This window comes from Pyrenophora tritici-repentis, chromosome 6 (assembly GCF_003171515.1).
Source record: "Pyrenophora tritici-repentis strain M4 chromosome 6, whole genome shotgun sequence".
Taxonomy (NCBI): Eukaryota; Fungi; Ascomycota; class Dothideomycetes; order Pleosporales; family Pleosporaceae; genus Pyrenophora; species Pyrenophora tritici-repentis.
In genome coordinates, this window is record NC_089395.1 from 2,843,236 (window position 1) to 2,869,488 (window position 26,253).

The window sequence follows — 26,253 nt, forward strand, 5'->3', positions numbered from 1 at the left end:
GATAGACAAATTTGAACCGTTCTTGCGAACATAGTATACATCAATGAGGTTTTTGTCTTTGGAACGCCGTTTCAGGAGGATCTGCGTCTGCGGCTCAACGGCTGCATCTATGCTGTGTCCCTTCGCTACCTCTAGGAAGAAGCGGCAGCCTGAACAGTGCGATGAAACCATATAGTCTAGACTCTGGAGGGCATAGAAGTTTTCATCTTCGAGGAGAATGCCTCTACAACGAGGACATGTGGAGAGTATGACATTGGATGTGGTGTGCGGGGTCGTCATATTCCAGTGTGCGACGGTGCCTGTTGGCGTGAGCGCGTTACTTGTATGCGACGCAAATCCTCCGACAAGGGTGCGTACAAGCCTTGCAACGTGGCAAAGATCGACATAGGATTCTCTAAAGATTGATCATTGATAAGAATCTTTGTTTTGAGGTAGACCGAGGTCTGGAGGATTCGAGTAGAGAACATCAATTGTTGTGCGCTGGGAAGGATGGTGGCGTGAGTGCACACCAGACAACTGCGTTGGAAGTAGCTCGTGTATGGCCTGCCAGTGTTGCACATGGTCGCGTGCGTGTAATCAATATCTTGGCGAGCTAGACGAACCTCTCAAAAGCTCTTACATGCCTTCCGATATCTTACATGTCGATAATCCTTCATCTTTTATCCAGTCTTGAGCTCTCAATCAGCCGAGATGCCTGCCCAGGAGCGAATCTCTCCTAAATCGAGCCCTTGCAATGCAGGATAATCGCTCATACTGTAAACCTCGCGTGACCACTCAACACTCTCTTGAAGTCTTGTATACGGGCAATGCGGGGCGGCTTATATCAGATCTGATGTAGCTGTTGACATTGAAATAAGGTCATTCGCATCTTTACGCTGCATGGCCGGGGTCCACACACCCTACTGCACTTTCCTGGTTTTTCCCGTCCGCGTGATCCGCGCGGCAATTGCAACCTTGATCTCGACTCATTTATGTATCAATTAGGCTCCCTTTCTCAATATCGACACCAGTGGCCTGGATGAATCCTTAAGTAAATGTCCGCCAGTGTAGCATAGGAAGCGGCTGATGAATACAGCGTATATCAACGACTACCTTTGTGGCCGGGTTAAGTCGCGTATGCAATATGCTTTTAGGCCCCAGGATCTGTCTCTATGATGCAAGCTGACAGCAGAAAGATCTGAAGTGATACAATAGAAAAACGAGAAGAAGTGAAATGAAAGACTAATAAAACGCCAAAGTGGCATACCAAAATATCATTGCGAACGATGCATAGTAGCATGCCAGACGTACACCTTACCAAGGTGATGATATAGAATTTGTACGAACTTGGAGTAAACAGGCGAATAACGAACATCCATTTCCACCGTATATGAATATCAATCAGCAATACACCGCTGGTTTTACATGGCTTAAAGGATCATAGTTGAATGTGGAGAGTATCGTCTCACTGCGAGTACGGCCACTGTTGGTGCTGGTGAGAAAGGACAAATTGTTTGTGAACATTATCGCAGAAGCACGACCACGCTCACAAGTTATCATTGAGCGGGCTAAGACCCTGTGGCGCACCAATCCTCTGCTCGTAAAAGAACCTCGCCCTCTCAACTCGTCCACGGTCCGACATCCACTTGGTAAACGCCTGCGCGTCAGTACCAGGCTGTTCGAGAATCTTGTGCGCACCCGTGGGCGGCGCAACGTCTTGACGAACACTCCATTTGGCGTCACTCTGGTACTCGTCGCTGAGCATGAAGCTGTGGAGCAGCTTTGCGCCTTCGGGGTGCGGTGCCTTTTTGAGGATGGCGCCGGTTTGAGGCCAGGAGACAAATTTGGCATCGGTGGGCAATCCGTAGTCGACCGGTGGCCGGGCTGTGAAGGAGTAGCTGCTGGTGAAGCTTACTGCGCTGGTGCTGTTGGCGGTACCGAGGATTGTGCCGGGAGTTTGTGTGCCACGCACCCAGCGGGGGTTGTTGGCAAGTAGGGCGTCGAACCATCCATCGCCCAGTGTTTCTCGGCTGGGAATTATGTTAATCAATTTGCATAGAGAGCTCAAGAACATTGACATACATAATTTCGAACTGGTACAGAACCGCATCATCGTCATTAGGGTAGGTCAGAACGATCTTGTCTTTGTACTCGGGTTTGATGAAGTCTCCGTATGCGGTTGGTACTACACTCGTCTTGTTCAGGTTTGCGGAGAGACTGTCCTTGGTTAGCAGTGACGGTAAGACGAAGTTCTCGGAGTATCGTACCCCCATGCGATGATGAACAGTCCAGAGTAGGCTGCTTCTGCATCTTTGAACTCCGGGTAGACATTGTCGAAGTTCAAAGGCGCGTAGTTCAATAGAACGCCCTCCTTCTTCCAGCGTGGGTAGTCGTTCAGCGTCTGGAGAATAATGCTGTCGACGTAGACGTTATTGTCTGCGAGTTGCGCGTCGAGATTGATATCGTGGTATTTAGAAATGTCAACAGTCACGTTGAGCTTCATCTTGGGGAATCGTGCCTCGAAGGCAGTCTTCAGATTGTTTTGCTGGGTCTTCTCATCGCCGCCATGCCAAAGTGTAACAACACCACCTTCGGCAACTGCTGCTTCGTAGATTTCGTCAATGCTGCGGGTTTCTCGCTCAATAGTTGCGTTTTTCTGCGCAGCGGCTGCTACAGAGACACAGGCAAAAAGTGCCAGACTAGAAAGTGTGACGCGCATTATTTTTGTCTGTCCAGTTGGCTGGAATAGGAAAACAGCTACTCAATGGAGAGCCAGGGCATTGCGCAACTTATACTAGCGATGCTCTATTTGGAGATTGATTAGCGAATAGTGTTTTTCGATGTGGGCAAATGGTCGATCCTAATTAGATATAAATCATTACCCACTTGACCCTTTGCGATAAAAGATTTGGCGGGCAGAAACATGCCTAAGTTATCTTTCAACGGCGTTGCATAGCTGTAAGTAGACTAGTGCAGTGGATTAAGCTTGATAGAGTTTTCGGGCAAAGTAGGCGAGCGATGGACCCAAAGATGAGCATTGTGACAACATATACTCCGAAGATAGCGCTATAGATGGTTAGAGTGACATGTTTCTGGTAGGAAACATGCCGACAGTGAAAATCCTGCGCTATCACACGCTCCGAATTTTCAAATCACCCCCGATGGTAGTGAGGTTCCATAGTGCCATATGCCAGTCGTATTTTGGTCGCGATACATCATTGTGTTGTTGTGGTATTGAAGTGGCTTTTACACGCACAAGAAAATGGAAGAGAAGAACACGCCCAATTGAGCTAACAAAAACATGGAAGATATCAGACAGGGTGTCGGATCACAGATATCAACGATATCTCAGCCACGCGATCGGCCGCACGGATCTCGGTCACGCGAGCAGGCGCACTGATCGCGGCGTCCGAGCAGCGCTCAGACCAGACCTCCTATATCTAGCTCTTCCATAGTTCTCCTTCGCAAGACAATCAATCAGAACAATCACCGAATAGAATGCATTCCTAGTTATCGTTATTTCCCTTTACGCACTTAGTGCAAAGCCAACCAACACAGGGACTAGGGGGCAAACCAGATGTCAACACTACAGTGCATAAGCTCTAAGCCAGCTGCTTTATCGGGATTTTTGGTAACAAGGTAGGTCTTGAATATCCCAGTGTGTGGTGTTATCCAATTGCCCTCCGGCGTAATGACCGGTACATTAGATGACTACGAAGTGATACATTCGTAGCAGATCAGGGAAGGTAACTCGGAAGATTGTGTAGACCATTTCGCTAAGGAGAAGCGGTGGGTAATAGGGTGGGTACGGCTTGTGTCGGTAAGCGGGTAGGACTAATTGATTTGTGTTGCGCCCGGGCGGCGTATGAAAGCCATCGAGCGTTGGAGGTACTGCTATCAAGCGATGAGATAGAGACCAAAGAGTAGCATCTTTAGTATTGCGAGGCTGGCGTTCGGAGGAGAGAATGTCGTGGTGATTGTCTGGCGTTGCTTGAGAGCGATCTTCGGGAAATATCGGCGTGTGCCTGAGGCACCCAAAGCGCTTGGAAAGATTACATCGACTCAGCAAATTCGCAATGGAAGAGAGCACCCGGCTTGTATTGGCGTGTGAATTTCAGAACAGTTGGCGTGATCAAGGTCTGCATGAAAATTGTGAGACCAGAAGCGTCCAAAAGAGAGGTCTACGTGCTCAGACCAAGTCTCTATTCCAGAAAAAGATCAAACGGTACACAGATTGACGCAAAAGTTTCAGTGCCTTCGGACTCGTATTCGCAAAGAGAATCGCTCGACGGCCTGAGTAACTTGACACGTGAATCAGATGTCCTACACGGATCAGAAGTTCTTTCTGCATGCTTATTCAGCAAGTGATTACCCCCCCCCCCCCCGAAGTTTGTTCCAACTCCTTTGATCGTTCTTACCAGCTGCCACCCGTCAAGACCATCGCAAATCTAATCGCCCGCGCCATATCATGACGAAGTGGCTCGGTGGCTGCGCGTCATTCATAACCGTGCGCTAGGTAGTCAAAGCTTGCACCGTGACGAGGCTCAAGCCCCCTCGAAACGGGGAAAAAGCCTCAGCCCCTCAGCCCCTCAGACGATACTGCATTTGCACCTCTACGTTTGTAATTGGAACGGCATAACAATCCATTACTGCGCATATGTTACCCCAGCCGACCGTTCAAGGGGTCACGGATGCATCCAAGCTTCTGTTTGCCAAGGAGTCCGCTTTCCGACAACACCACAAAGCCTAACTCCCAACATATCCCTTTGACACATGCACTTGGTACCTGCCGTCATGGGCATTCCTCGGTAACAGCATGGCGTTCCAACGGCATCACATGTGCTTCGATCGGTTTTCAAATAGATGACTCTCGTCATCAAGCTTTCTCTGGTGTCTAACATCATTGGCTGGTAACCTTGTTTCAAGATCGTCGCATCTGCGGACGGGACCTCTACGGGAAGATCGCGGAGCCAGGGCAACCCGGGAAACAGACGAGAGGTACCTCGTCGGACCCTTCTACGCCCTTTTCCGAGCGACAATGGTCTTCGGAAGCAGTGGCTGTCGCAATAGAGATGCGGTTTACGTCCCCACCCATATCCATCTCGGGTCAGCTTGGGAAGTAGTAGTACTGGCCCAACTTCGAAGCTCAATATGAGGCATCCTCCGAATGTTATTCTGGGAAAACACCTCTGGAGAACGGCGTTGGGCATGTGTACGGTGATCGCTGCCGACACAATGCGTGCTCGATGGGAACCTAGCGCGTTTCTGTTATCACGCTGACAATGTTTCGCAATAGCGACCGCAACAGTCTTAGGAGCCTTCGTGCCATGGTTAACTCAAATTAGCCTCCCTGGTCTTTGGTTGACAGGCTGCGTACGCCTGCCTGGTGTCTGTGCCGTGACTGATCAATACCATCAATACTTTCACACTTTCATCTCCTTTTCCGCATGCTTTTGAGATACCCCCCTACGTCGTTGTAATGCTTGCTTTAGATCGAGGGAGGCCGGTCTGGTACCTGCTGGCATTCTGCACAGCTTTGTTTCTGCTTTTCTCCTCATGTGGATTTTGGACAGGCCGGATATTTAGTCCGATCGAGCAATACCCGGATGGCCTCAATGCGATTTTCTCTACGCGGACTATCGATGCACTCAACAATGACCCCAGGCTACGCAGCGCACTCTTATCACTCACAGAAGCGATTGCGCTTTCGTCGACAACCCTTGGACAGCGATTTCGATCGGATAGCCTGAAGAACTTCGGGACCAACCTCACCGATGGTATCAACCATATGCGGAGCGAACAGCGAAAGGAACTGAAAAAACGTAGTTTCTTCGATGAAGTGGGCAGTTTCTTTGGTGGTTTAGCTGGTGGCGGTGGTTCTGGTGCCCGTGGTGGCCCCAGTGTAGCAGGCTTGAATTCTACCGGTGTACTGGGCGACTTACTGGCGGGCTTAGGAGACTCAATAGGCCTGGATTTTACAGGCGGACTGGATGGAATACTGAGCAGTTTGGATCAACCCGCTCTGTTCCTTGGTATCGGTCTGGGGTAGGTTACCTGCACATTACATGGGGCTTTACTAACGCTCAACAGCGTAGGCGCCACAACTAGTCTAAACCTGACTGATAATCAGGAAGCAATCGATCTAGCTACTAAAATAGCAACGGCGAATAATGCTTCAGCGACGGGACTGAATCTCATTGCCCAACAACTTGGCTCGGGACTGACCAGCGCAATCACGCCATCTCTGAGCAACAACACGAACTTCTCCTTCAGCCCAGCAGCTTATGCACTGGCATCTGGTATCGGAAATGCGACGGCAAAAGGCCTGGGATTGTCAACAAAGCAATATTTGCCGTCCAACGTTTCGAGCATTGAGGCTATAGCTGGCAACATCGGTCTTGGGGTTACAGGGCCCATTGTAGCCAATATCGACTTCCAAGCGCTGTTGAAGAGTGCTGGTGGCTCGATGATCATGCAGCAGCTTCCCCAGATTGCTGCTGCTGCCGGCATGGGGCTCGGGGAAGGCGCCAGAGATGGTTTGGGGCTGACATCAACAAGTGCTGGAAATCCAGGAATACAGAAGCGACAAACAGCGGGCGACTCATCAACTGATACGGCTTTCTCCGAGGCTGTGGGTTTATTTGCGAAAGGCCTCAGCCGGTCTTTCGTCGGGGGCAGCAACTTCTCAATGCTAGCAACCGGTACAAGTTTGACAGACTTGATGAATCTCAAAGCCATGCTCCAGCCTCTATTTGCAGGAGCTGGCGCAGGCTTAGGTGCGGGGGTTGCCATTGGCTTGGGCTTCAAGGCGGCAAACTCGAAGCCAATCCTTGGTACTAATATGACTGGAGACAATGAGCAGACAGCCATGGCTGCGGAGAGCTTCACGCAGAACCTGCTCGCCAACTTTCTCATGAACAGTACGGCGCTTCAGCAAGCTCAGAAACTCATAACAGACAGTCCGGCGTCAGTTTTCCAGAATGTCGATCCTGCCAAGGCAGCAGAGGGTTTTGCTAGGGGCACAATTGAAGGCTTCTTGAGTGCTTTGGCGTCTGTCGGAGGCATCAACAACTTGATCAATGGAACTATTCCAGCAAACGCGATCGACAACGTACCAGTGTTGAAACCGACAAGGTTCAACGATTCAGTGAACGGCTCCGCAGTTGGATTCGCACGAGGTTTGACAGGAAAAGGGACAATTTTGCTTGCACAGATCGCTAGGAATCTTACGCAAGGCTCTCAAGATGCTACCGATCCAGCCCCGGGACAGAAGCGCAGCGAAAGAGCGGCGGAGGAGGTTAGTGTAGGTGAGTCTGTGTTGATGGCTGGTGGGGCTCATCTACTAATACGTTTCAGGTACTGGTGACCCGCTCTCCGCACGTCAACTCGAGGGAATGAAAATAAATCGCTTTGCTATCAGTGCAACTACAGCGGAACTGGCTGCGCAGAAAGCTATCGACACCCTCACCTGCTCGGGTGTCGGCGGTCTCGCATCAGCGGCTCTCGGCATCATGAGTGCTATTAAAGCGGACCCTAGTATTCTCGACATGATGGCGGGTGATGAATCCGTGCCACTTGATGGAGCAGTTTTGCGAGCACTGCCACAAGGCCAAATTACACTCTTCAATGCCGGCAATAACTTTGAGGTTGTGATTCGGGATGCAAGTGTAAAGGTCAATGGACTGGATCTTGTTCCGTTTGCCGTAGTTACTGCGCTGCATAGTAAGCTTACGGCGTATCTGTTTTGGATCAAGAGAGGTTTGGCTAACATGAATACTAGTCCTATTTGCGGCAATCGCTTTCCTCCTCCTACTTCCACTATACCTCAGCTGGGGTGCCGCTTGGCGCTTCTCGGTCATCGCTGGCTACCCAATCGACGAGGCTAAGAACTTGAAATGGCGCTTTTGGTTCTTGATATCCTTCTCCATCTTCGGCATCATTGCCATCATTCTGGGAATTGTTGGGATAGGCAATTCTACTCACTTTAGGGATGCACATAGCGTGAGTTTATAGTGTAAGATTTCATACGAGATGGCAGCTAACGACTGAGAACAGATTATCGGCCTGATCGCCTTCATTTTCCTGTTTCCTACAGTTGGCTTTACCATTGTTCGTCTGCGGACCGACCTCCCGCTCCCGCCTCCCTCATCGTTTTCAGGCTACAAAGGACCTTTGGCACTTGCCAAAACACCACAACGTATCTACCTCATCAGCGGGATCTCGACTCAGCTCCTCTTAACACTTGGTCAATTGGTTGTTCTACAAGGTTTCTCGACCCTTCGCTCTGTCTCTTTATGCGTCATTGATGCATTCTTCGACTCCATCGCCGCTACGACCGTTGTGAGCATCATTCTCATGGTGCAAATCAGTGCCACGGCCATTGTTGGATTCAGAGCGTGGCTGGAACAACATATCGCGAAAAGTGAAGCCGCAGGTGAAAAGCGTTCATCGTTTTCAAGTCTCAGACAACACAAGCGGAGTGACACCATGGCAACATTTGGATTTGATAGGAAAGAACCTCCTCCAAAACTCGACTTGACCGCGAGCAGACCGCGACTCCCCCACATGGGAAGCCAACGCGTTAAAAGGCGAGGAACAAATCGGCATCAGCACACCATTCAATATCCTCAAAGACGGCAGTATCCACGAGAGAGATTCAAGAGCCTCACCTTTCATATCAGCGGAAGAGCAACAACACTACCACGAGCGCGGCATCTATACCCCCAAAACCGGTGGCTATGTACCCGGGAACACCAGAGCCAACGGTTTAACGCCCCCGGTCCCCATAATACCATTTGCACCAAGAAGCGCAGGACTACCAACCAGGAGCATGCTCAGGCCATCAACCCTCACTTCTTCAGCCGCAGCTACTCCCCACGCTCTCACTTTCAATCCCATACCCACCCCACGAACAGCCGGCCTAACCACGTCCAACCCAGAGGACGACATCTTCACCGCACCCGCCCCATATGCCGAAAACCGACCATCGTCCGACATATTTGAGACCGCGCGCTCCCCTCTCCTCCCCAGGGGACCACTGACGCCCATGCACAAGGGTCCCAAAACAACAGACGTCCATACATCTGATCTCTGGCCCCCTCCGGTCCCAACAATCGCGATAGAGCCCTCGCGCACAACCATGATACAAGAGCCACGCACTGTGGCCGCAAGCCCAGGCTGGACAACACCAACCTCGAGCAGTATAGCAACACGCTCCATCCGAGCCTCGTTCATCTTCCCAGCGCCTACCCCCGCGCCTCTCGCCATCCCCCCCAAAACCGTCGGCAGCGGCCCTAAGACAATAAACGTATCCACCTCGGACCTATTCCCCCCCTCCCCTACCAGAACTCCGCCAAATGCACCCCGGAAATGAAGTAAATTCCTCGTTATCATCGTCGTCTTCCTTTGGCGGCGCAGACTACGTCTTCCCCAAACAAACAAACGTCACAACGGCTGATCTTTGGCCCCCGCCTAATCCAGCTTACGAGCGCATTGCGGCAGCGCAGCGGGAGCAGCTACAGAGTCAGATTGAGGCTAGAGGGAGCGCGAGTGAGACGTCAGGGGAAGGGGGTGTGCATAGGAAGAAAGGATCCAAGGACTCGGCTAAAAAGGAGAGGGAGAGTAGGGTTATGGATGGGAATGTTCCTGTAAGAGATAGTTTTATGGGATTCGATAATGGCCGGTAAAATGGGTGAAGTGTACAGTATGTATGGTGTAGGTTGGTGAAAATAATGATGAAAAGAGTGGGTAGAACTATCATCTAAATCATGTAATGGATGGTTCTTCAGGTTAGTACGCCAAGAAAGCGTGGTCTGGTTATATGATGGGATAAGACCGGCTGGGATCGGCGCGTCTCTCAGTATATTGATACGAATGTGTTTATTTTCTATTCTTGTGCAAGTTAGCATGTATGTGCTTGGCTTAACAATGGGCATTGTTCTTTGTTTTCTTTTACTATGTCTATGTGATCAAGTCACCTTTTTGTCCAGTTTCCTTCACATACGACCATAGGGCACGGAGAACTAGTTCACCTGTCTGATCAACCAGATGGTTATCGAGATACTGCTCAGTCAATCAAGCAACAATGTTCATCTGAGAATGCACAAGTATGGAACACAACCAACCATTATTTACAATACAACATCGTGCTTGGCAGAAATGATTAATTATTCAACCTATACCATCAAGGTCTATTTGCCTCATCCCCTACTGTGCCTTCAAGCTATCAGCATACTCTCTATAAATCTGCTCGCAACTCTCATCAAATAACAGCCCCATCCTCGTAGCATTTCCATACTCGGCAGTCTGCGGCCAACTATCCAGCAACCTCTTCGCCTCTTCATCCACCTCCTCCCTCAACAGCCCCAGCTTATCCTTCCCACACACCGCCTCAAACGCCGCGTACATGTCTCCCAGCGTAACACTGATTCCCGGCATGTACACCGCGCGCAGGTGCGGCGGCATAGCATCCGCGGGAGCCTTCATTACACGCACGAAGTTCTCAATCATGACGCGGGGCGAACATATCATCTGGCGGGCCGAACGGTCGCTAATAGGTACTATGCATTCGAGTCCGGCCATGGGCTCGCGGATCATACCGCTTAGGAACGCTGCTGCTGATCGTGAAGGCGCTCCTGGACGCACGACTACGGTGGGTAGACGTACGGCGAAGGCATCGATTAGACCGCGGCGGTTGAGATCGTTGATGTGGTATTCCATGATGGCCTTGTGTGTGCCGTAGACGCCGATTGGTGTCGCGGGCGTATCATCTGTAATGGGGCCCGACGCCGTATAAGGAGGGCCGTACACAGCCTGTGTGGAAGCGTAGACAATGCGGGGTTTGGAGGGTTGTTTGAGTTTTGAGATGGACGTGAGAACAGAGAGCGTGGCGTCTAGGTTGACTTTTGTGGAAAGCGCGGGGTTCTCCTCGCAGCCGACGGACATTATGCCGTGGAAAAGGAAGATGGCGGACCATTGTGGGCGCAAGGAAAGGAGCTTGGTGATGTCGGCTTGTGAGGTGAGGTCTGCGGCTGTGAGCTCCATGTTGGATGTCGAAGATGAAATTCCGGCTGGCCGCTGGGGTGTGTGAAGATCGGTGAGGACGATGTTGTTGGAGGGATCTTGTAGCAACTTGGCGGCGAGCATGGGGCCCAGGAAGCCTGCGCCGCCGGTGATGAGGATGTTGTTCGACATTTTTTCGGTGGTCTGCTCTTGAAATTCTTGGTTCAGGGTCTGCGGTGATCAGGACTCCGACTTTGAAGCTCACGATCTCGGATTGAGAGCAGTTTAATGCGGTAAAGAAGTAGAGGGTAAGATTGTTTGCACAGGAAGGAAGTGCGCGATGAAAATGCGGCCAACTGAGCAGAGATACTTGAGACTATTATACGAATCGTGACATGGAGTATTGCGAGGATCGATGCGAGTCATGCTCGTCTCGCTCGTTTCGCTCGTCTCGAGGGAGAATTGCTTGCAATGACCCACAAATCAAAGACGCTAGTCTCCGGAGCCGCCTCATTAGCCTGGGGAACCCCACATTGCGGTCTTTATGATCATGATGGTAGAACAAGTGAGATTAAAGCTTCCCGTCCGCTCAGCCATATACAAGCAGTGTACCGGAGGATTAGTACTTATCCAGGTGGCCACTAGCGAATCCCCGCGTTGTATGTTTTTGCCAATCCTTGCTTTTTGCCGTGACACTCCAGCCAACACGAAACTTTGCTTTCTACATTTCGTGGTAACTTTGACGGACAATACCTAGCAAATAACAATAAAAAAGTCAGATCTAACACAAACTCTACACTAGAGCATTTTATGTCCAAAGAAGCAAATAGCCTTCAATCTTCTTCTTCTTCTTCTTCTTCTCCTTCTTCTTCTTTCGTTATTTTTTCTATTGACTGCCGGTAAATGTCGGGCAAGCATCTTACCCCAGAACAGCCAACATATCCTCTACACTCTGAAACTTTTCCCTTTCCTTGCCCTTTTCCTTTCCCCTCGCCCGTTCAGCCTGGTCAATTTTCTTCCAGTCGTCCCAGCTCAAGGGTCTAACACCCCTGGCTTCGACTTCCTTTTGGATGCCATGCCAGCCCAGTCCCGTACTTGTATTGTCACCGGTTTTGTCGTTTAGGAACGGTACATGTTGCTCCCAATCCTGGAGGATGATATCTGCAGAGGCAAAGGCATCTTGCATTGTGCTGGCGATGACACCGGTGGGTCCGCGCTTGACCCAGCCTGCACAGTAGAGCCCGGGGACGTGGCCTGCTGTTAGGTTTCCAGGACCGGCTGATGGTGTGATGATACGGCCATGCATGTCATTGGGGATTATGCCTAGTTTCTCGTCAAAGGGAACGCCAATTTCTGATAGGCCGGGTATGGCGGTGGACTTGTAGCCCACGGAGCGAAAAGCTAGGGATGTTTCAAGACTAGTCTCCTCGTTTGTAGGCATGACGCGGGTTGTTTGGTCGAAGGGATCGCCGTCGGGTACGAATTGTTGCTTTGTAAACATCACTGATGAGAGATGGCCATGGTTGGCTTGCATGGACCTTGGTGCCTGCATAAATTCGAGAGCCCATCTCTTGGACGCGTCTTGTGTGTCTGTCTTGGAGCCTTTGAGAAGGACTTCTGCTATACGTTTCTGGACGCGTGGGAGCTTCTTGATATCGGCGGGATAGAGGGAGCGGTCGATGGGTTCGAAAGTAACGGATGGTAAATTCATGAGCTCGCGAGCTTCCTTGACTGTAAAGGCAGCCTATCGTGTTGTAAGCGACATAATGGCGGTCGCGAGTTGACGACGTACCTGTATGGGTCCACGGCGACCAACAACTCGAACCGATCGCACTTTGCTCTCTGACAGTGTCTGTATGGCTTGCTCGGCAATATCCGTCTTCTGCAGCACATGTACTGGGGTCAAAAGCATGCGCGCAACATCCAAAGCTACATTCCCTTGACCAATGACAACCGCCTGTTCACCAGCCTGTAGATTTGGGTTCAAGCTTTTGAATTCCGGCAAGCCGTTGTACCACGCTACAAACGATCTTGCAGAATATACACCCGGTAGGTTTTCACCGGGTATGCCTAGCTGCCTGTCCTCGCTCGCGCCGTATGAGAAGAGTATGGCATCGTAATGCGGCTTCATCTTGGCCAATTCAATATCATGCCCCACCCTCACATTGCCCACGTAATTGAACTGCGGTGATTGTGCAGCTTCCTCGAAAGTACCTTGACAATTCTTGACTTCTGCGTGGTCTGGCGCGACACCGTAGCGGACGAGTCCGTAGGGAACGGGCAGTTGCTCGTACATGTCGACGACGGCATCTTTGTTTTTGTTCATGAGTCGATATGCCGTGTAGAAGCCTGCCGGCCCCGAGCCAATGATGGCGACGCGAAGGCGCCCTCGCGAGCTGGCTGCCGTACTATAGTACACACCATGGGCGGGTGTGATTGACGTTGGGCGCGCTATCCATTGCGGGGTGCATTGGCATGTTCTAAAACATGGACTTCTGATCCATCGCGTACATCTAGCGACATGAGGCGTCGGTGTCATGTGCCGGGAAAGGTACATGATCTGAGAGTCCTGGTCCTTGCTGTTGGTAGCGGCTCCAACGGTACCAAGGAATCTGGATGACTAAGTCAAAGATGACTAAGTTATTGTTACTCATCTCCCCCGTTATGCCGTCTGGACGTCTGAGCATCCCATCCGACATGGGACCCCCACATGTTCAGAAGTCTTTGCTGGCGGCTGCGGCTAGTCAATGCTTTTTTTACCCGCTCGTACCCATGTCCCTCCCATGTTCTTCACGTCATGTCTTCTGCATCAGTATTGGTTACTATTGATTGTTGTCATAGCAACCCTGTATTTACATACTTATCACCCCAGATCCTCGCCCCATGTCAATCATCAACTGCCACTCGCATTCTTTTGCTTTAGTCATACGACGAGACCATCTCTCATTTCTGTTTGAACGGTCGTGTGCAGCAGTCTTTCATTCATTAATCATCATCCCATCGCAGCCATGACGGGCCGCTGGCAGCCCTATATGTACGCGGCGCAAAGGGACTCCATGGCCGACACGGATCCTACGCAGCCCATATTCGATCCCAAGGCAGTTACCAGGGCGAGTCGTATGCCTGCTTCGCCACCGAAGAAGAAGAAAGAGGGTCCTTTGATCGACTTCAACCAACACCCGGATAGCTATCTGGTCCTTCCGTATGGCAAGACGGACGCAAAACCCATGACCAACAAAATCAAGACTTTCATCAACATTGCGCGATGGACGCAGTTTGCGCTCAGGCTGCTTACTTTGTGTGGCGCAGTTGGTGTTTTGTTGTGCGGAATCTTCATCCAGGGCGCGCAGGATTCAGAAGGATACATAATGAGGGTCCCGGTAAGTGCGATGCGAAAGCACGACGACTCAAAACTAACATTATCAGCCTTGTGTGGACCTCGGTGTCTGCTTGTACGCGGTATACCACTTACTTCGAAATCCCAAAACGCGACCAGCCGGTAGCTCCGCCAGCTACCACTTCTTTGCCCTCGTCGCCGACTGCAGCTTCATCCCGTTTTACGTCTTCACGGTGCTCATGGCCCGACGCAACGCCGACATGCAGGCTGGAACAACGGGACGCTGGCGGACAATGTTCCCTACCGACGCGGAAACGGACAAGGTTCTCATGTCAACTTGGCTTACGGGAATAACTGTTGGTGCTCTTCATCTGGTGTCTACTTTCCTCGACATGTACCTTGCACTCGTTTTCCGAAAGATTGCGAAACTGCCCCCGGACATGAATCCTCTCGAGGACAACCTGACGTCGCGCCGAAAGACCAAGCACAAGCACAAGAACTCGTCGATATCTGCCTCTACTCCTCTGACTTCCTACCAAGAGAAGCGTTTCAGTGACCAGAGCACTGTGGCCGGCGATCAAACTTCCAGGCCTGTTTCGCTCATCTACAGCGATTTCAAGAGCCCAGAAAAGGCAATCCCTTTTATGCATACGCGAACGGCCTCTGATATCACGTACTCGCCACATACACCCGCTTCCGCTCGTCAGTCAAGAGAACGACAGTCCTTGTACTCGCAACCAGCGTCTGCGCATCAGTCGCGCAAGGATCTGAATAACCGTGGCGACCTTTTGAGTCGTCAAGACAGTGACCACCAGACTCTGGCGCAGCGCAAGTCGATGCTCTCTGAAAAGGCAAACATCAAGCGACACTCGCGCAATGACTCGTACATCACAACCGCATCGAGACAAGACATATACAACCCGACTGGCGAGAACGAGGCCGAGAAACAAGACGCAGCCGGCGATCTGTCTCTCCAGCGCAACTCGCAACAAAGCCTCAAGCAAGACAACTGGTTCGTCTACCCAGAGCAAGAAGGAGAAGAGCACGAGGAGGAGCATGAAATCCCCGCCCCAACTCACCGCCAATCCATGTTCTCCTCCAACAAGGGCTACACAACTGTGTCCCGCTACGAAGAAGAAACGTCCGACATGGAAGAAGACGAAGCCGCCGCCAAACACCTAATCCCGCAACCCCTCTCCATGAACCCCCCCAACCCCACCGCCCGCCACATCCCGCGAGAAATCCGTCGAACGAACCCTCTCCCGCTCCTCCAGCACACGAAAAACACGTTCCTACGCCAACCTCCAACCCACCGCGTCCCAAACCCCCCGCTACTCCCTCTCGCCCTCGCCTTCCCCCTCCCCCGCAAAAAACGCCTTCACATCCCGCCCCCAAACATTCCACCAATACCCCAGCCAACAAAACACACCAAATCACCTCCCTTCGGCCACAAAACAATACGCCGTAAACACCCCCCCTCCCGCCGTGCCCTCCCACACCTCCAACAACCCCACATCCCCATTCTCCCTCCACAAAAAATCCTACACCAGCATCAAACGCACGGGCGAAACAGGATACACGCCGCAGAAAGCGCATTCGCCGCGTGTGGTCAGTCGCTCGGGTGTGGATTACGTTAATCCGTATGAGTTTGATGATGGTGGTGAGGATTTGGGGACGTTGAGTCTTGGACGCGGGGGGCGGAGACGTGACGTTAGTGGGAAGATTGCTGAGGAGGGGAGGGGTGGGATGACGGTTGTGCAGAGGAGGGTTAGTGGTGTTGCTGCTGCTTATTAGTTAGGGGCGATGGGATTGGGATGGCGTTTGGATGGGATTTGCTTTGATATATACCTGTGATTGTTTTGGGGGGGGATATTGTATTGCTTGGATTGGATTGGTTTGGTTTGGTTTGGACGGCGGGTGATGATGAGTCTTGGATGTTTCATGTTGGAAAAAGCGGGTTTCTTATCATGGCTTGTTTGTTTGAACGATGTAAGATGCGGGAATCGGGATGAAGAAAGGAAGAAAGAAAACGAGAGATGATTGATATCACGTCTTACACGATGGATGGGAAGGCGATGTTCATGATGAAATCCATATTCTAGGTATCCCAACCACATTTTCCCACACATGCACATCTACATCTACCCACACATGCACATCTACATCTACCCACCCACCGACTTCTTTCTCACACCCACAACATTTCAACCAAATAATTCAATCAATGTGTTTTTCCATTGAACATTCGTTAGATACATTCATAAGCACGTACTTTCCTCGCATCGTATCATATAACATGCCATGCGCACACGCAAAATGCCAAAGCCAAAGCCACATAAATGCACACAGAGTCCGCCGCCCAAGAAAACCCCAGCCAGCCAACCCTAACCATAATCCCCTCCCACATTTCAAGAAAGCAAACCCCTCCCATAATACCACACCACCCACGCAACAACAACAACAACAACATCCACGATGACAACGATAGTAATACTAAAGGGACTTCAATCGGTCGATCAACACAACACAACACCAATTCCCACCCAAGAAAGCCCTGCCCCCATACCTCAAAGAAAACTTTTCCTAGGCGGTAGATTTGTCATTGATTAACAGACTGAGCCACCATTAGTAATCATCATCATCATCACCGGGGTCGTTGTTATCGTATTTCGCGATACAGTCGTATTGCGATGAAACATGCGGAGTAAGTAGAGAGGAGTGAACGACAGTAAAAGAAGAAAAGTACAAAAAAGTACAACAACAACAACAAACATTGTAGACCAAGAAACCTTTCTGCCGTAGTAGTGCAGTTGCAGTCATGTTGCAGTGGGGGGGTATCTCAACGCCAGCCATGCAAGAAAATGCCGTCGTGGGGTCTAATAGAATCAGAAAAGAAAAACACACACAGTTGTGGGTAGGACACTTTGGTGGTAGGAATAAACGGTAGGGAAGGCGTCAGGTCAACAGTGCCATTGTTCCCATGTGGCAGAGGGAGATGTTCTTTGCTATCTTGCTGGATAAGCGGGATAAGGAGCATGTTGATGATGGTGAGGCGGAGCAGGCATCCCAGGTTGATAAACAACCCCCCTTTTCTCCTGACTTGGATATGTCTCAAACATGACGCGTCGTTGAGGCGCCTCAGCACGCAGTGGACTAGGCATGGGCATAGTTTGGGCGGAGGTAGGAAGCCGTTGTGAGTTGTTCGGACTACTCATGAAGAGTAAAGTATCGACGGCGTCTTTCTCAGCTTGTTGGCTCGGCATGCGGAGAATACCTGTTCCGCGGGGAGTTTGTGGTGACGAAGGGTGTGCGCCGAGGTGGCTGTGGTGTTTTCGCTGGGTGCCGGCGCCGAGGAGAAGTGGGGGTGCGTGCGTGAGGGTGGAGCGGCGGCGGCGGCTGGTTTGGAATGTTGGGGCCGGGGCGAGGCCGTATGGGTGGTGGCCTCCGGTTATGTCGATGAGGTTTGCGGCGGCGTTGAGGGCTGGGTGAGTGCCTGGGCCCCAGTAAGCTGGATGAGGTTAATGGGAGTTATGACATTAGGAAGAGGGGTACGGACAAACTGGTCTGGCTGGCACTGATGCGCTTGGGTCGGAGGACGGGGACATGAGCATTTGATCTGAGCTATCAGAAACATGACTCGGTCTTCGTCGCCGGTTGCTTGTAGCAGGCGATTCAAATGGCACATGGTCGCTTCTCCCTGGGGCAGAATTTGGCGATGCGCGCTGAGACTGGCCTTCCTCAAGTTCTTCGAGTGACTGCTTCTCCCAGCCATTCTGGACCTTGACCATGGCATATGATAGACGGGTCTTGAGTTGTGCGGATAGCTGCATCTACGTCAGCAATCTGCACGTACATGGTGAGCCATGGACCTGGGACGCACCTCTCCAATACGGGTACCGGGGATAGCCGAGTGTGTATCCATGCTCTTGTTCCGCTTGTGTGCACTTATACGACCAGGTCGACTCTCTCCCTCTCCGCCTACACCAGGACGTTTGAGCGAGCCATCCGATGTTCTCTTTGAGCTCTGTGTTACCGGGGCCGGAGAGCCGAGTGGCTGGCTGCATGGTGTCGGTGGCATCGATACCTCATGTTGTTTACTTTGGGTAGGCACATTGGCCGAAGAAGGCGCGGTCGAGTCTGTTTCTGTTGTTGTCGACGTAGACAGATTGCTCGACGATGACGCCAAGGCGGGTGCAGAGAAAGTCGTCGACACTGCTGACTCCTGCGAATCCGGAACCGTCACGGTGACGGGAATGTCTGGCTTGATGGCGGTAGCAACAGCGGCCGTCTTTGCAGTACTGGGGGTTTCTAATATTACAACGGATACGTGAGTGCCGGGATAATTGCGCAGTCAGAACGCGACACTTACCCATTGTGCCCGCGGGCGTGGCGGCGGGGTAACACGTAGTAAACCGGCCAACGGGTTTCAACAAAAAGATACAACCTCTTGGACAAACTATGGGAGTCGAGTAAAAATGCAAAAAGGGTACAATAGTAGCAGCCGTAGTCTCTGCTGACAAGGGCGATGATGGGGAGACGTGCCGTCGGAGCACCGTGGCCGTGTTCGTGTGCAGCACGCGAGATTGCCGCGAAGACGCGTGAACGGGCGGGAACAGGGAATACCTTGATCTCGTTTCTTCTTTGGCAGCCCAGCGGAAGATCAAACAGGGCCTGGGGAAATTTACAACAAGTAGTCAGGGCAGTCGTCAGGCTTCAAGGCACGTCCCGGTTGAGGGGGGAAAGGAACAAGACGGTCGTGTCGTCCCGAGGCCGAGTGCGAGTGACTAAAGTCGTTTGTGAGCCACGCGATCATGTGTTCCGACGCGTGTTAGCCTCTAGCGGGTGGCAATGCCATCCCAACACTCCACACTCTCCCACTCCAGGCCCTTAATCCTTTTTCGCGGCAAAGGCGTCATGCAGCGACTAGGTCAAACGAACTCATGGTCTAAGCAGCCCCTTTTTGCGCCGCCGCCTTGACACCTGCACGTCTGCTGCAATGCAATGTTGACTATGACAGCCTGCAGCTACCGCCAGCCCAACACAATCGTCATCCAGGCCGCCAATGACACGCATAGGCAATCAGTCCGACGCCATGTCGCCCCCACTAAAAACAAACATTCTCATTACATCTTATCCAGTAACTAACTAAGCCTTGTGCATCGCATCCTCTGCGCTGCTGTAGTCCCACTTGGGCAGCTTCATCGTACCCTTTTCGTTCAAATGCTTGTGCATGTCAAAGCTGTTCCACAACAGGTGCGGTTCATGGCCCCATCCTTTCCTCAGGCACTCAAACTCGGCTTTGTTGAAGTAATCTTCCAGAATATCCCGGTAATCTGGGTGTGAGCACTTGTTGATGATGACCCGCGCTCGTTCTCTCGGTGAGAGCCCACGAACGTCCGCAAGCCCTTGCTCAGTGACGATGACATCGAGATCGTGCTCGGTCTGATCTACGTGTGTGCACATGGGAACGATGCAAGAAATGCCTGTGGGGTCCGTCTTTGTAGGGCGGGTTGAGGGCGTGTGCATGATTGAGTACTTTGATGAACGGAGGAAGTCAGCTGATCCGCCAAGACCGTTGAGCATTTTACTGCCCATGACACAAGTACTGTTTGCGTGTGCGTAAATGTCCACTTCTACTGGAGTGTTCATTCCAATTACTCCGAGTCGACGGATGATTTCCGGTGAGTTGGAGACTTGCTGGGAGCGGAGGAGCAGCTTTGGCGCATAACGGTCCCAGTTGTCGTAGAAACGTTGGAAACCATCAGGAGAGAATCGGATAGATGTAGCGGTTGCAAAGTCCAAGTTGCCAGAGTCGAAGAGATCGAGGAAAGAGTCCTGGAGCACTTCGGTCCATACTTTGAGGTTCTTGAAGTTGGCACCACCAGACTGTTCTTGTTAGTGACCATACATATCGAAACAAGTCGTTTGACTTACAGCAAGACCACCAACCACAGCGTTGGCAATGTTTCCAATACCAGACTGTATTGGCAGCAAGTTCTCCGGTAGACGACCGTGATTGACCTCATGTTTCAGAAACTCAATCAAGTTCGCAGCAATGGCTCTCGACGTGTCATCCTCGGGTGCGTTAGGCTGCGTCTGATCAGGATAGTCGCTTTCCACGATAGCGACAACCTTTTCGGGGTCGACCGGAATGTGAGGAGTACCGATGCGATCTTCGGGGGACATGATGAGGTATGGCTTTCGGCGGGGTGGGAGATCAGTCATGGTGATGTCGTGAAGACCTTCAAAAGAGGGAGCCGCCGTGTTCACCTCGATGATAATCTTGTCGGCCATTTGGATCAATTCCGGTGATGCGCCAACACTGGCACCTGGAATGATACCTCCATCTTCAGTAATCGCAGACGCCTCCACAATCGTAACATCCAGTTTGTTGTTGGGCTTGTTAAGTGTGTAGAAGCTAAGCAAAATCAGCTCAACCTTCTTTCCTGAGAACTCTGCACAATACCTACCCATACATCAGATCGACAGGAAACATGCTAAGATGCTTGTCGAAAAACTTGATGTTGCCATTGTTGATACCTTTGGCAATCTCCTTGCCGACTTGATGCGGCGATCTCCGCTCAATCATGTTCAAGCGAGCCCATCGGTTCTCAGTCTCAGCCCCCGAAGAGGCACCGACAAAGAGATTGTACTTTAGCTGGCCCTGAAGGCTGTTCTTTTCCACGTGGTCAGCCAAGGCAGTGGGGATCTTCCTATCATGACGTTAGCCTCAAGCTGCAAAGCAACACGATCATCAAGGCCGAGATCGGCATAGCCACGTCTATTCCCAAATCTCTTGGACAGCCAAGATCGACTTCCAAAGGGTACTCGTTTCGACTTGATCCATGCGCAGCCAGAATTGTGGAGTCGGAGATAGCTCGGCTTTCGTCACTTCCGTTCCCCCTCGGATCCCGGGTAGGTAGATGAAAGAGCCTCATGAATTTGGCCGAACATAGAGTCAGACCGTCGAGATGTACTTACTTTGGATATCCGACACCTATTCGAAATCAGTTTGAGCCACAGACAATAAAAATGCATAAATCATACCAGTAAATCCCGACCAGCCAATGTAAGCCCCATTCGGAAAATGATGAAGCAAATCCTCCGCCTTTGCAATCTTCTTCAGATAACTCGGCCTCCTAACCCGACTTCTCAAAGCCGCTGAGACAGACATGTTGAATTTGCTGTTTTTTGCTCGCTTGCAATAATGATTGTGATCCCAGCCAGGTGTCTTATCGATAGAGCTTCGGGGCTGTTATCCAATGATTTCTGGCGTTCAAACCATCAACAGATAGAGTGGAGAGGGAGCTGCGACAAGCAAAGTTGTGACAAAATCCAAGATTCTGGGGGAAGCTTTGTCGAATTTAAAGGATACGATGGTCCAGGCTAGCCTTGTTCGGAGGGTATGGAGTGATGTCGTGGGTTGGTGCTCAAAAGCTGGACCCACACACCAAGCATGACGTCGCCGTAAAACCCCGGTCCGAGAAGAGGGGACTGGCTGGCTGATGCATTGGTCGTACGATTATCGACCGTGTATGTTACAAAATCTTTTTTTTTTCGGTAATGGTAGGTAGGCATTCTTGGGGTTTTGAGAAAATTTGTGTTGAGGAGGCTTTGGGGGGTTCTGCCTTTGCGCATGGGTTGATACAGAGCATAAAGTACATATCAGAAGCCCGGTATTCGGACGACGACTACCACTGCATCTGATCCAGCCTGAATCCACGTCGAGATCTATTTGGTAGACTACTTCATTGCGAAGAAATGGACTGTATTGGTAAGTCTGGTACACCTACACATTCGTCCCGTGCTTACTAAGCATGCGTCGAATGCACCTTCCTCGACTCCACCGATGGGGTTTTTTTTGACTTTCCACAGACCCATAGTATACTGACTATGAATAGAAGACAGAAGAGCCAATAAACGGAAAAGCGAGAGAGTATCAGCTGCTCAACCAAACACGCCAGAGCGATTGATTCTATAGCGTCTCTCTACTCTCGGCCAGGGATACGCTCTGGTTCCACCACGTAGGGTATACATCTATAATACAGGCCCATTCAAACTCTCTTTGTCTGTAGCGCGCATCTTCCATATCCTCTATGCTCTCTTCATCGCTTCTGCCTCTGGCCGTTTACTCATACACCATGGAACCAACCCCAGTGTGATGGTGGTGATCATGACCGACTGCATCGCTTGCCGTCTGATACGAGGCAAATCCTGCTGTTGCTCTTCCAGATAACAACAGTCCATCGCAAGGCCGACCCTCTAGGCTACCCAATAGCCATATTCGATATCTCAACACCCAATCCATGGTAACGCGGCATCATTTATTCATCCAACCCATTCCCCCCAGCATCGCCATCTAGCGCTCACCCCCCCCTATCATTCTTCCACGTCCCCGCATAATGATGCGTCACCAACCTAGGCGGCAGCACACTCTCCACCTCCTCGCTATACTTATTCGCCGACGCCGCGAACGACTTCCGGCATAACCAGCACATCGCCCACCAACCTCGGCTGCAGCAACTCCTGCATCTCACGCACATCCACAGTCTTATTAAGCATCCTCCCCAGACTCTTAAACACACTCCTTGTCAACCGCCGCGGCCCCGTAAAATCAACCACATCGCCCATGATATCCAACGACGCGCCCTCAACACCAATGTTGTGTTCGGCCGTCTTCTCCCGCAGTGTAAGCAGTATGTCGTCGATGATTTGCATCATATGTGGGGACCGTGGTTTAGCCATGATAGTCCAGCTAGCGAATTGTCGGACGTACACACCGGGCCAGCCTTGGTCGAACTCCCACCCTACAACGAGCGAGGCGTTGGCCTGGTATTCAGACGGCACCCATGTGCCAATAGGTGTCTCGCAGGATACGTCTAGATCGGACCATATACCGCCGCGGTCCCAGAGGAGGAGGTAGCGCAGGAAATCTGCTTTGTAGATGGGGATGGGGAGGGCGAGGTAGTTTGCGACGATGTCCGGGCGGGAAGCGAAAGCTGTACGGACGTAGTCGTCGCTGCTTTCGTCGGTCATGAAGTGCGCTGTGTAGGAAGGGTTGTTTTTGATACAGCTGTCTGTCCAGTTTTGCGTTTCTGGAGAGAGGCCATTAGGACCTAGTTTATACCAGATTTGTCGGGGAAAGCCGGTGTCCTGTACGGTGGTCGTAACGGCCCCTGGTATACGAATGACAAAGCGGTCCTGAGAGGAGAGGATGTGGTAAATCAACACTAATGTACACAGCGCGATGAAAGAGTGGTAAGTGAAGACCTTGGATAACTGCACTGGTCGTAACAGCATGATTTCAGCTCGGGGCTAAGAATAATAATAAAAAAAAGGAGAAGACGAGAAATGCGAAATTCACAAAAAGAGAACAAAATGGGCGTTTTCATGACATTTTCTCTTGTCGGGGGATTCATTCAAATGAACGTTTTGGCTCCATATATCATATGTATTGGAACAAGGTCTCCTCTGGTGGTATGACTACCATAGGGAACCGAGTAGAGGTATGTTAGGTCACCACGTATTGGATTGAACTACACTAAGAGCTGTTGTTCTGTCTTCTTATTATCATGATGATCTGGGGATTTACATGACAGATCATCATTCCGCGTCGGTCCTTCTGCTCGGGCTTACTTCCACGAGCCTCATCCCCGCCGACCTGGACTGAACCTTACATCTTCTCAACAATATGGTATAAGCGCGCTGCGGGAAACGGCCAGAATGGCTCCCGCGCAATAGACACCAAGTGCTTCGTGCACCCCTTGTTTGGAAAATTAAACACAATTTGTAGCGCCTAGTTATCCAATCCCGTAACTACGGTTTCCAGGAGCAGCCCGTGGTTTGTGGGCTATGGCGCGTGCATATGCAAAGCTTGGGCAAGCAATCACATAAGGGTACTCGGATTCCTACCGTAACCAGGTTATCAAGGGGCTGAGAGTGGGATTGATACGGCAAGCATCTATTCCTAGGTAGGCAAGTATCTAACAGTCATGGCTCAATTTAGTAACTTAACCAGCTCGCTTAACCTTATTGAGTTAAGCCAAGAGAATCCTGGCGCATCCATGCTCACCCGCTCAGTTCTTCCAGGTACCCCCGTACGGGAGTCCACGGGAGAGCCGAGGAGTCGCATGTCTTACTTATGTGTGTGGTATAATTACAGAGAAGAAGATACTTAGTCGAGAATGATAGCTGATGAGAGAACTACTAGGGCACCAGGCTGAGAGGTTGTGAACGAGATGGCTGCACACCCTCACAGGACTCAAGCTCAAGACATCGGTTACGGCTCCCAATGGATGAACTCCGATCGTCTCCATCAAGGGAATCTGAATAGCAAGAAATGCTTTCTCACAAGCGCCGTATAGGTACGAAGCGCTGCTGTGCCTCATTCGTGCGTTCCGCCACCGCATCAATCACATTCCATGGGTAGGAGAAGTACATGAGCCCATACCCGACTTCTTCGTGTTGCAGCTCGCCCATAGTCTTTGCAGTTGTACTTCTCTGGCCCTCGCTATTTGTCTTTTTTCGCCCTGCATTTGAGCACTTTTTCTTAGTCATCACACTACACTCACACTCGTTCAGTCTTCGACGGCCGATCTCTCTCATCATGGGCTGCCTGGCAGCATATACTCTAGTGACCGGACTATTTACCCACGTCTCCGGACTAATGATCTTCACCAACCCCCCGCCGTTTGGAACAACCGGCGACTTCAGCAATAGCCCAACATACGACGCAGGGACTATTGTGAACGTCGGTTGGACCCCCGGCGAAGACGGAGGCGGTGTTTCCCTGGTCCTGTACCAACAGAATGAAACAGACGGGGTGTGGTTTGGAGATATGGAATATCTAACTCGTAAGCAACTGTCTCAGAACTTCCCCCCCCCCTAAGAAAAACAAACGAACAAACAAACAAGCTAGTTAACCATGAAATTCAGAAAACGCAGTGAAATATCACGAGTTACTCTTGGCTTGTTGGGACGAGAAAGAACCTCGAGATATCGAACCTGTTCTATCTCAGTCTTTTCCAAGAAGGAAAAGGGGGTGGGGATTCGAGTAGTCGTTACTTTTACATTGAGGAGAGTCGCGCTGGAGATATTGCATCGTCGTCTTCTTCGGTCATGTTTCCGACATCGACATCGACATCGCAAGCCGCGTCGTCGACCGGTACACCGGCCCCAACACAGACAAGCTCGCCCGAGTCAAGTACCCCATCAAACACAGAAACAACCAGCATACCAACCAGCAGCGCAACAACCGCACCCAACCTCTCCACCCAAGCCACCTCCCCAGCCGCCTTCCCCCTAGCCGCCAAGATCGGCCTCGGCGTAGGCATACCCGTCGCACTCATCCTAGGCCTCGCAGCAGGATGGTTCCTTTTCCGGCGCCAGCGTCACGAGAAAAACGACGTTATGCCAGAGTACGCAGTACACGAGGTACATGTACCTATGACCCAGTACAAGAGCTACGACAACGCAAGTCACCACGGTAGTGATATGAATGTGACGGAGGCGCCTGCGCATTCCCCCGTGGAGTTGGCACAGGGCTATTATGCGTGGAAAAGTCAAGCACAGAGTAAATCCGAGACTCCTGCAATAGTGCGGTATGAGATGTGAGCAGGTTCTCCTTTCACGTACGGTTGTAAAAAAAAGCTGTGGATTCTTGCCGAGGCTTGCTGTATATGAAATGCACGGGTTTGTGCAGTAATGTAATAGTAGTATGAAAAACTTGTCACGGATGAATGTGAAAGAATAATCAAACGCTGTATACTCCTCCATCCACACAACTACTAAAGCAGATTGGGATGTCTACATGATCCTGTTAAAGAGCGCGGAGTTCTACTAAAGAAATGTTACAGCTACAACTCGACGCCTATCCGAGATTCAACGCTTCTCCGCTTCTCAACCGTGGTTGTTAACTCGATAATAAGGTCGCTACC

At 51.1% G+C, this 26,253-nt stretch overlaps 11 protein-coding genes across 11 annotated transcripts; 5 read left to right on the forward strand and 6 right to left on the reverse strand.

Annotated features, from left to right (window-relative positions):
- Window positions 1-1,525: 1,525 nt before the first annotated feature.
- Window positions 1,526-2,698, reverse strand: PtrM4_123080 (AfuA, ABC-type Fe3+ transport system, periplasmic component; the record flags this gene model as incomplete). The annotated part of the gene is made up of 3 exons (XM_001935544.1): window positions 1,526-2,009; window positions 2,062-2,196; window positions 2,247-2,698. The coding sequence occupies 3 exons, from the start codon at window positions 2,696-2,698 to the stop codon at window positions 1,526-1,528; spliced, it is 1,071 nt and encodes a 356-aa protein (XP_001935579.1).
- Window positions 2,699-5,458: 2,760 nt separating this feature from the next.
- On the forward strand, window positions 5,459-8,982 carry PtrM4_123090 (uncharacterized protein; the record flags this gene model as incomplete). The annotated part of the gene is made up of 5 exons (XM_066108558.1): window positions 5,459-6,024; window positions 6,070-7,286; window positions 7,336-7,701; window positions 7,760-7,980; window positions 8,035-8,982. The coding sequence occupies 5 exons, from the start codon at window positions 5,459-5,461 to the stop codon at window positions 8,980-8,982; spliced, it is 3,318 nt and encodes a 1,105-aa protein (XP_065961743.1).
- A 353-nt stretch (window positions 8,983-9,335) lies between these two features.
- Window positions 9,336-9,665, forward strand: PtrM4_123100 (uncharacterized protein; the record flags this gene model as incomplete). The annotated part of the gene is made up of 1 exon (XM_066108559.1): window positions 9,336-9,665. One exon carries the CDS (start codon window positions 9,336-9,338, stop codon window positions 9,663-9,665), a length of 330 nt encoding a protein of 109 aa, XP_065961744.1.
- A 520-nt stretch (window positions 9,666-10,185) lies between these two features.
- PtrM4_123110 (WcaG, Nucleoside-diphosphate-sugar epimerase) lies at window positions 10,186-11,172 on the reverse strand (the record flags this gene model as incomplete). Its single annotated transcript, XM_001935546.1, has 1 exon — window positions 10,186-11,172. The coding sequence occupies one exon, from the start codon at window positions 11,170-11,172 to the stop codon at window positions 10,186-10,188; it is 987 nt and encodes a 328-aa protein (XP_001935581.1).
- A 727-nt stretch (window positions 11,173-11,899) lies between these two features.
- Window positions 11,900-13,306, reverse strand: PtrM4_123120 (GltD, NADPH-dependent glutamate synthase beta chain and related oxidoreductase; the record flags this gene model as incomplete). Its single annotated transcript, XM_001935547.2, has 2 exons — window positions 11,900-12,724; window positions 12,773-13,306. The coding sequence occupies 2 exons, from the start codon at window positions 13,304-13,306 to the stop codon at window positions 11,900-11,902; spliced, it is 1,359 nt and encodes a 452-aa protein (XP_001935582.2).
- A 682-nt stretch (window positions 13,307-13,988) lies between these two features.
- PtrM4_123130 (Herpes-BLLF1 multi-domain protein) lies at window positions 13,989-16,111 on the forward strand (the record flags this gene model as incomplete). Its single annotated transcript, XM_066108560.1, has 3 exons — window positions 13,989-14,360; window positions 14,407-15,605; window positions 15,868-16,111. 3 exons carry the CDS (start codon window positions 13,989-13,991, stop codon window positions 16,109-16,111), a joined length of 1,815 nt encoding a protein of 604 aa, XP_065961745.1.
- Window positions 16,112-17,322: 1,211 nt separating this feature from the next.
- On the reverse strand, window positions 17,323-18,690 carry PtrM4_123140 (uncharacterized protein; the record flags this gene model as incomplete). Its single annotated transcript, XM_066108561.1, has 4 exons — window positions 17,323-17,825; window positions 17,874-18,141; window positions 18,198-18,625; window positions 18,687-18,690. 4 exons carry the CDS (start codon window positions 18,688-18,690, stop codon window positions 17,323-17,325), a joined length of 1,203 nt encoding a protein of 400 aa, XP_065961746.1.
- A 772-nt stretch (window positions 18,691-19,462) lies between these two features.
- Window positions 19,463-21,491, reverse strand: PtrM4_123150 (uncharacterized protein; the record flags this gene model as incomplete). Its single annotated transcript, XM_066108562.1, has 5 exons — window positions 19,463-20,203; window positions 20,252-20,735; window positions 20,788-21,030; window positions 21,299-21,314; window positions 21,365-21,491. The coding sequence occupies 5 exons, from the start codon at window positions 21,489-21,491 to the stop codon at window positions 19,463-19,465; spliced, it is 1,611 nt and encodes a 536-aa protein (XP_065961747.1).
- Window positions 21,492-22,771: 1,280 nt separating this feature from the next.
- PtrM4_123160 (OCH1, Mannosyltransferase OCH1) lies at window positions 22,772-23,617 on the reverse strand (the record flags this gene model as incomplete). Its single annotated transcript, XM_001935551.1, has 1 exon — window positions 22,772-23,617. The coding sequence occupies one exon, from the start codon at window positions 23,615-23,617 to the stop codon at window positions 22,772-22,774; it is 846 nt and encodes a 281-aa protein (XP_001935586.1).
- Window positions 23,618-24,923: 1,306 nt separating this feature from the next.
- On the forward strand, window positions 24,924-25,205 carry PtrM4_123170 (uncharacterized protein; the record flags this gene model as incomplete). Its single annotated transcript, XM_066108563.1, has 1 exon — window positions 24,924-25,205. The coding sequence occupies one exon, from the start codon at window positions 24,924-24,926 to the stop codon at window positions 25,203-25,205; it is 282 nt and encodes a 93-aa protein (XP_065961748.1).
- A 230-nt stretch (window positions 25,206-25,435) lies between these two features.
- Window positions 25,436-25,930, forward strand: PtrM4_123180 (solute binding protein; the record flags this gene model as incomplete). Its single annotated transcript, XM_001935552.2, has 1 exon — window positions 25,436-25,930. The coding sequence occupies one exon, from the start codon at window positions 25,436-25,438 to the stop codon at window positions 25,928-25,930; it is 495 nt and encodes a 164-aa protein (XP_001935587.2).
- Between the last annotated feature and the right edge of the window lie 323 nt (window positions 25,931-26,253).